General features: G+C 34.3%; 1 protein-coding gene across 1 annotated transcript; it reads left to right on the top strand.

The window, feature by feature from the left end:
• Positions 1 to 3,185: 3,185 nt before the first annotated feature.
• LOC112056409 (acyl-CoA-binding protein-like) lies at positions 3,186 to 8,814 on the top strand. The gene is made up of 4 exons (XM_024096840.2): positions 3,186 to 3,313; positions 3,878 to 3,911; positions 8,079 to 8,193; positions 8,511 to 8,814. The coding sequence occupies exons 2-4, from the start codon at positions 3,897 to 3,899 to the stop codon at positions 8,636 to 8,638; spliced, it is 258 nt and encodes an 85-aa protein (XP_023952608.1). The 5' UTR covers positions 3,186 to 3,313; positions 3,878 to 3,896; the 3' UTR covers positions 8,639 to 8,814.
• Positions 8,815 to 9,804: the final 990 nt, after the last annotated feature.

The following is a 9,804-nucleotide window of genomic DNA, read 5'->3' on the forward strand; positions in this document are numbered from 1 at the left end:
GCAATGTCATGTTTGGCAGAACTTTGAAAAAGGCACCAGTTCAGCATTTAGCATGATCCAAGCAATTGCTTGAGGATACAGCACCGATTTTCAGCTAATACCCTCATAGGTACTTGTGATCGATTGATAAAAACTTGAAATTGGAATGAAATGTTAATTTTATTTATTTGTATTTTTTTGAGTTGCGAATTTCGAATTTAAAGAGCGAGATTTCAAGACATGGCTGTACGGTATAATACCTTTGCCTAGAATACGGAAAAATAAAATTAAAGAGTGAGAATGTAAAAAATCTGATACGTAGGTACATAGACTATCTAAGCTAAAAACACACAGATTACTTAAAGAACATCCCCCCTCATTAACTTAACACCTAACATAATAGGTAGAAAGAGGGTTGCCTAATCACCTTGCCTGAAATATTTAGGGCTTGTAAATTAAAAAAAAAGAAATTGTTTGTAAATAAACAAAACAATAATTAAATAAGTTGTGGGCTAGCTCTCTAGTTACCCATCCACAAGGATTTGTACATGGCAAAATAAATATAGTGTAAGTGTAGGTTAATTTTACTTTAAGTTTTTAACCGGACTCTGCAGTGCTGTGAATGCCTGTAAAAGATGGCTGCAGTAGTTCAAGAATTTTGTTACTCACTTATATATAATGTTTTCTGCTGTCATTGTTGGCATTACAAATAAATAAAAAACAAATTGAAAAAGTGTTCATCAAAAATGTACTGGCTCTCGGATTATTGATAGCCAACATTTTTGCACACACGTCTACATTCAAGTCAAAAATAGGTCATCTTAAGTGTGTTTATCGTTTGATTGGGCTTATCTAATGGAATATTCCGCAGGTCACTCCCCTGTCACACCTGCTTGAGGGCAAACTAATGTCTACTGCTTTAACTTGCGAAAACGAATTTGTTACCGACTGAAATCTACCCAAGGTAGTCAGTTTAGATTAATAACTAGCTGACGCCGCGCGGTTTCACCCGCGTGGTTCCCGTTCCGGTAGGAATACCGGCCTATAGCCTTACTCGATAAATGGGATATCTAACACTGAAAGAATTTTTCAAATAGGACCAGTAGTTCCTGAGATTAGCGCGTTCAATCAAACAAACAAACTCTTCAGCTTTATAATATTAGTATAGATTTAGTGATTAACATAAACAATAGAACACTTATAGTTCGTTCGCTGTAGCGTGGTGCGGGTGACAGTTCGTTTCACTCTGGAATGTGGCCGCGATTCACGTTAATAGTACTTATGTAATATGAACGTAACACAGGCAACTGTAACTTTTTATTCTTTACAAGTTAGCCCTTGACTACAATCTCACCTGATTGTAAGTGATGATGCAATCTAAGATGGAAGCGAGCTAACTTGTTAGGAGGTGGATGAAATCTACACCCCTTTCGGCTTCTACACGACATCGTACCGGAACGCTATATCCTTTAGCGGTACGTCATTGCCGGTAGGGTGGTAATTAGCTTCGGCCGATGACTCCCACCAGCCAGACCTAGATCAATTTAGAAAACCCCCAATTGGCCCAGCCGGGGATCGAACCCAAGACCTCTATCTTGTAAATCCACCGCGCATACCACTGCGCTACGGAGGGCGTCAAAATAACCAGCACTATAAGGTGTTAATTTGTTTTCAAGAATCTAGGATATTTTGTTATTTATGAAATAAACGAATGGAATTATTTTTATTAAGCTAGGGTTGTCACTGTTGTGCCGTAAGTATTTGGCTATTCAATCTCTCAGTCCATAGAAGCACTATGGACTGAGAGATTTAATAGCCAAACACGGCTCATTTTATGAAGACTTATCATAAATTATGGAGTTTGGACTGTGATGGCTTTGGAAGATAGCAAAGGGGAATTCCCACCGGCCCACATAACGTCGGTCCAGGGAACCCAAGTATACCCCTGTATAAATGTATATGGAGATGATAATATGATGTATAAATAAGAATCTGGTTAAATAATTGGCTTAATTAAGGTATGTTTCTTGAAGAACAATATTTTTTTTATTACTCTTCTATGGGCAAAATGTTTGCTTAACAAACAAGAAAACTAAAGGTAAAACTCAAGCTGTATAATCTTAATAATAAGCTGTATAAGCTCAATGATCTTAACTTGTCCCCGTTGTGGAAAAATTAAAGTAAAGTTGAATTAAAAATATCTCAAAACGTTGTAGCAATCTTTTTTTTTGATAATGTAATTATTTCATAATTAAAGTAAAATTATCAATATTTTTTTAGATATAAGTAAATTGCCGGGTGGCATTCTTTTTTCAAGGATCTACCAGTTCCTCAATGGTCCAAGTAAACTTGTGAAACGTAATATTTTGATTTTTTATACGGGATATCACGGGGAACCATGTCAAAGCCGGCACGGACCAAACTCCATAATTTGCTACCGTATTAACCGGGTCAACTGTTAGCCTTTATAATGTGGGGTGTATCTACTGCAGGCTCTGGTTCTCTTACCGATTATAGTTTGTTCTTTTATTAATAGCCGACACCCCGCGGTTTGACTCGCGTACTTCCCTTTCCCGCGAGAATACATAATATACTCCTACATACAGGTAAAAGTGGTAAAAGATTTTTCGAAATCCATTCAGTAGATCCACAGATAACCCCCTGCAATACCACAAACTTTACCTCTTTATAATGTTAGTAGATAGGTACAGATTATGTAAATAATGTGTGATAAACTCTTTCTTTTTGGTAGTTGGTTTATAATTCGGTGATGTATGATTGCGTCTGTGAAACATATTTCATTATTAACCCACCGTATCAACGCGTCCAGCGACATTGCAGCATGTTGGGTCTATCCCAAATACACTCTCCCAAACGGAGAGGCCTATACTAATATTATAAATGCGAAAGTAAGTCTGTTTGTCTGCCTGTTACCTCTTCACGGCCAAACCACTAAACAGATTTGGATAAGCTTTGGTTTACAAATAAATTGGATGGAGCAGAACATAGGCTACTTTTATCCCAAAAAACCTCCCGTAAGAAAAGGATTTTCACGCGAACTGCGTCACGGGCGTCCGCTAGTGATGTCCGCGGTGTTAATAAATATGATGTTTGTGACAACCCTAAAATAATATTCACGCGAAAGGCGTCATGGGCGTCCGCTAGTGATGTCCACTTATGATATCCGCGGTGTTCATAAAAATTATGTTTGTGTCAACCCTAACATAATCTGTTACATTGATAAGAAACATCAAATCGTGAAAATTTAACGTGAGAGCGTTTTCCAAGTAAGTCATTCCGGCGTTTGATTCCGTGCTTCTATTACTTCTAACCGGTGAGTCCATATTATTGTATTTGTGAATATATTACTACTTAACTATAATACCTAGTTCGTCATTTGCTGCTTCTTAAATACTGTCTATGGAATAAAGTTTCTAATAGTATAATATACAAGCTAAATCAAAACCAGCCTTAATGCTTTAATAATTAAATTATAATATTGAATTTTTTTACTAATGGACACCTATGACTTCGAAACTTTATTTCTGTCCACTTTCGTCAAGTTTGAGTCTCTACAAATACTGAAACATGGCGTTTTTTATGTGCTTTTATACTAGGGATAAGTACTTGAAATAAACTAATTATGATTCTGAATGAAATGAAGCCTGCACCTAGTAGATATAGGTACCTACAGCTTAAGTGAAAATGCGTTTAATTGAGAACCCAATGCCTGCTAATACTGTGCCAATACCTACCAGGAATAACCTAAACTTTCACTAACTGATTAAGTGAGATACGAGTACATACATACTGGGGACGACTAATGTGAAGGGGCTGTAATTATCTCCAAAGATATGTATTTTGGTACACATTTATTTACCCTACTTTCTTTTTGCAGATCTCAACCACTCTCCAAAATGTCTTTAGACGAGGTAAGTGCTTAAAAGCGACTGGAACTTTAACTGACTTTTTAATCTATAGCGAATCTGTGTTTTAGTGGTTGCATGTTCGAAATTCAAATGATTTTTACAAAAAAATATTTAAAAACTATATTGAGTCGTATTTTGAATCATTTATTTATTTAAGAAAAATAAAATTGCCCATTTCTTCTGATGCCATCTCCCTGATGATGATGAGGCTTTTGAAATACAGTAGGTATTCGTTTACTATTGATACTATCAAATAATTAATAGTAGTTGTTAAATGCAATAATATGAATAGTAAACGAATACTGTATTTCAAACATCACCGTAGAAAATAAGAATCATTATTATCAGCCAATTTTGTTCTCCCTCCATAAAGGAGATGTGGAGTTTAAATCCATCACGCTGCTTCAATGTGAGGTGGCGGGCTTATGTTGATAATGTTAAATTCTTACGAACAGATAATGACTGGGGCCGATGGCTTAACGTGCTCTCTGAGGCAAGGCGATGTAACACCACAAACTTCCCCACTCCGAGCTGAGAGGATAGTAAAGGAAGCTCAATATTTCACAGCTCAGGGTCTGTAGCCATGTGGCACGTCGATTCTTTTTCTACGATCGCTATCGCTTCGAAAACTAGAAAAATGTAGGAAAATGACAAATCTTGAGCACGTGACCTGTCGATAGCAAATGTCAATCCCATACATCTTTCGAAGCGTTAGCGATCGTAGAAAGAGAATGGCGTGCCACTCGGCTAGGGGGACAGGGCCTGTAGCCATAGCTGGGCACCGTTAATCCAATAGTTAACTTCGTTAATCGATAATCCGCTACAAAAAAAGTTAGCTTCGTTAAACGTTAAAGCGGTACATTCCGGAAGAATTAACGCAAGTTAACGTTAATCGTTAATCCGTTAATATGACTGTAATATTACATTTTTATATCAATGTGTGAGATCACCATTGAAAAAATAAGGATGAGCACTGGGGAAAAGTGCCATAATTTGTTTTTAGTTGATTTTATCTATATTTAACATAAATATAGTAATTTGTTGATTTCTGTGAAAAAAAAACAGTCATCATTTCTTACTTGTCTGAACCTGCATTTCGCGTTGCGCGGTAAATAGTAGGCATTGGATTAACGATTAACGAACTTCTGCATATTAACGGAAGTTAACGTGTCCGTTAACATTTTAAAAAGTTAACTTAAAAGTTAATCCGTTAATCAAAATGTTAACTTCGTTAATTAACGATTAACGGATTAACGAGTTAATGCTCAGCTATGCCTGTAGCCATGTGGCACGCCGATTCTCTTTCTACAAACGTTAACGCTTAGAAAACGAATAAAATTATGCGAATGACAGATCCGATCGAAAACTTGAACGCTTGATCGATTGAAATGTCATTCCCATACATTTAGTTTTCGAAGCGTTAGCGTTTGTAGAAAGAGTATCGACGTGCCACATGGCTAAGGCCCCAGGACTCAAACAGGACCTTGTAATCCGACGCCTTGTGGTTAACATCAGTATAATATTAATTATGAACCTAATGTTTCTATATTCCTTAACCTGAATCAATATTTTTCCTATTAGATAAAGGCATAGGTACCTACTTGAATAAGTTGGATTTTAATTTTAACTCATTCAATGACAGAGTTAAGGAAATTGTAAAGGCATAGGGATTTTTGTTTACGTCAATAATTGTATTTTGTGGTTTTATTATGATTTATATTTTAACAATATTTAGACCGTTATTGGTCCGAGTTTGCGTTGCGTGAAACAAAACTCGTTCGGAAACTTAGACAGAGATTAAATTATCTGTCTGATGTCTACAGTAAAAAATGTATGAGATGAAAGTACCGTCAACACATAAAAGCTACAAATGTTAAAGTAGATATAGACTATAGAGGAATTCTCTAAATAGTAATGTGAGGAGGAGGTATTATATTATGTACTAAAAATACGTCTACTAATCTATATTTATCTATCTATTTAAACTTACTTATAATAAAACTGTAACACGTCCAATACTGTACATTGAAGATATTTTGAATATTTTTGTTGGTGGGCATTATATAATCGATACTTAAGGCAAAAATATTATTCCTTTTTCCGGAGTCCTTTTTGTTGACCGGGTATCACGGTAATACTACTGAATTCATTTAAATGTGACTTGGCACGATTCGAGTTTATAGGATACTTTTAGTTGCGAAAATAAAATCAGAAGAATGTGAAACAGGGGTTGAAAGTTTGTATGGAATGTCCTTTCTTTTTCAAGTTACATTTTGTAAAAGTTGGTATGTGTACTACCAAAAAATACTAAAAATGATGAAAATAATGTCACAAACGATTTTTCCAAATTCTATCCCAGGTTAAAAAAGAGTGGATTTTTTAAAATATAAGTCGTTAATGTTGTAAGTAATTTTTTGTAAAATGATTAGTGGAGTATTTAATAGACTTCTAATCAAAAAGTTTAAACAGTCCGTCTAAACAGTAGGTACTTGCGGATTGTTTCGATTTTTTGATGAGAAGTACCTATTTATATTACATATAAAGCGAAAATATAATGTGGAGGAGGTTATAGTGTTATATAAATAGGGCTTGAAAGTTTCATCGATTTTCACGCAGGAGTCCGAGCGTCTACTGTGGTAGGTACATACGAGTATCTATTCTTAATTGTAGATAAATGACAAAACAGTAGTTACCTAGATAAAAATATTATACCTACCATGATAACAATTTTACTGTCTACTCCTGGATGATTTATCTATTATTTTTTTAATAGTGTAACTTCTCATTAAAGAAAGGTTAACATTAACTGACTCGGTGTTTATGACTTGTTGTCATGTGCACGTACGATTTAATACATTAATGCTTGTTGGTACTTGCGTGTTACAGAGATTAGGAGAATAGGTATTGGTAGATAGATACTTAGTAATTAGTTCCTCTCCTATTTTCTAGCTTAATCTCTTTTCATCCATCAGATGATGATGAAACTGAAACCTAATCTAACCTATGGTACATCGGAGTGTAACGGGCTCACTATTTTATTTATTTACATGATATGAAACTCTGTTACTTTGATTTTAAAACTAAATTAGGTAAGGTACTTACTAAACCAATTTTTGTGAAACTTAAATTCTTTCAAAAGTTTATCAACTTAGGGATTAGAGATCAACGTATATGTATAAATTTTTCGTGTCACAGTGTTAATTGCCATCTCCTCCGAAACAGCTTGACCCATTTTTATATTTATTTGGTTCTTATCTACTTTTCATATCCCTAAATGAACCCTCCTCCTCCTAAGCGATGGTCAACCCCAAAATTTTTGTAACTCAAAACGAGATTTGTCAGCTAGTAATATCTATGAGCTTCTGTTATCTTTTGTTGAATTCTAAAAAGGAAAAGTCATGTGCAAAATAAGGAGTGAAAGGAATAGGTACATTGCTATAAAAGTAACAATAAAATATGACACCTAGGCACCCAGCTTATTTCCGAATGATGATAAAACATATTTTCTTATCCAAAAATTTAACCAGTGATGTATAAGCCGTCTTTAAATGATACTGAAATGAATTATGGAATTTTATGATAGATCGTAATATTACTGCGGTATTGATGAAGAGTCATTAGCAATTTTCCACAAATTACGTGATAAACCGATAAGATTAGATTACATACATAAAATTCATAATTATACAGGTATTATCATTTCATTTAATATTTACTAAGTCATGCTTAAATTTCCATCAGAAACACTTTGGCTCGGTAGTGCCTTCGCTAATTAAATAAAAAAAAATTGTTTCGTCGTATTTTTGTATTCGACCTGTTCGATCTTTGATCTGGATATTGCTACAATTTCCAAATTTTCAGGATATGATGTACCTAAATAGACTACCTACTCATAAAACTTTGTTAACTTTGTAGTGTATACGCAGAACACTATAGGCTATAACAGATTTAATATTTGAAGATGATGAATTAGCTGAGAGTATCTTGGTCCATTTATCTCTAGTAGCCGTAAACTCATGAACTTCTCTTACTGCTAATACTACATAGGTACATATCCTTCAATCCAACCATATTTAATTTGCCTTGTACCTGCTTATTGTTATTAGTTTTGAATACCTAGGTATATTGAGAAAACATAAAATAAATGTGCGTTTGTTTTTGGTATTACAGCAATTCGCATCAGTTGCCGAATCTGTAAGAAACTGGAAGAAAAAACCAAGTGACAACGAAAATCTCGCCCTGTACTCTCTATTCAAACAGGCCACAATTGGTGACGTAAATATTGGTAAGTGATTCCTAAATTTTAAAGGATGATCATTTATTGGCAGTCAAATAGCATACTAAGTAAAGGTAATGAATAAAAGCGCTAAGCCTGTGCACTCTTTAGTTGTAGGTATAATATCCAAATTATAGGTAAAAAATTGTAGAATAAGCCAATATATTCTGTGAGTGATTTGAATTTTTATCGGTTTAGTCCAAAAAATTATATATCTATACTTATATAAAGTAAAATATTACCACAACCACACAAATAAACACACGTATTTTAATAAAAAAAGAAGTCTTCTTCTTGTCTTGTAATATTTCTTAATCTCTTTTCAGCTGAGCCAAGCGACTTGATTGCTAAGGCAAAGTTCAAGGCGTGGACCGGTCGCAAGGGCATCTCACAAGATGACGCTAAGAAACAATACATCGCGTTGGCAGAACAGTATCAATCTAAATATGCATAAGCCTGATTTTTAGTTATAAGTTAGTTAGGAAAAAAATTTGGTTTTACAAAATTCAAAATTCTGGAATATTCTGTTTCTCTGGTTCAAACTATTTTTTAAATTAAATGGTTGTGTGATATTATTTTTTGGCAAGATAAGTTTTTGTAAGTTTATAAATATATTTTAAAACAACCTGATGTCAAGACTTTATTTACCTAAACTAAAAGCCTCGAGAAACGTTGTTTTGTCCCAGCTCATGTTTTGATAAAGTGAAAAAATCTTAGGTCCCTAGTACCTGGAAGTGGTTTCTCTCTCCCTGAGTCTAATAAGACCATTTTGAAGACTTAATTTAAAAAAATCATGAAAATCTGCCTAGCCTATAGATATAAAAATCCTACGGGTAAATGTAATTTTCTATACAAATATTACAAAACAGAGCAAAAAATATTTTGGTTGGACGCGCTACTCTTTGATTATAATATTTTCGAAGGCGCTACTAGTTAAGGAACCAAATAGAGGCTATAGTTAAGTAGCCATTGCTATTAAAAGAATAATAGTAGACCAACTTAAAAAATGTAAAAATTTTGGGAGTCCCTCCCTACATGCAAAGTGAGGATAAATTTTTATCGTCTACCCCATGGTGTGGGTTACTATCGTCATCGGTAATTTTTTTGCATTACTTATGGGATTCAAAGTGCTAACTTAATCTACGGAATCCTACACTGCGCGTAGCTCAACAAGTACTTGGCCGGTTTTTTGTTTTAAAAAAATAGTAGTTAGGACTAGGAATTATCTATTGTTTAACTACCAAACACTAGGTCAGGGGTTTGATTCTCTATCAAACCCCTGACCTCTCCAATGCTATGTAATAATTATTCACACCATTGTCAGTCAGTGGTGTTATTAGGTCAAGTATATTTTGTACAAAGAACGTAGTATTGAGTTTACAGCCTGAGTAGGTATGACTAAGTTGAGTTCGGATAGTAAAAACCTAATTAGGAATGATGTGTATTCTACCAAATTTATACTATCCATATTGAGAGTAAAAAGAGCTATTATGTATAAATTCTGTTACTTTTAACAGACTAAAGATTCAATAAGCTTCAGGGTGAAGGAATCGAAATTAAATCCGAAAAATTGAACGATGGTTTCACAAAATGAGAAAAAAATATAATTGTATGGTTGGT

This window comes from Bicyclus anynana, chromosome 5 (genome assembly GCF_947172395.1).
Source record: "Bicyclus anynana chromosome 5, ilBicAnyn1.1, whole genome shotgun sequence".
Taxonomy (NCBI): Eukaryota; Metazoa; Arthropoda; class Insecta; order Lepidoptera; family Nymphalidae; genus Bicyclus; species Bicyclus anynana.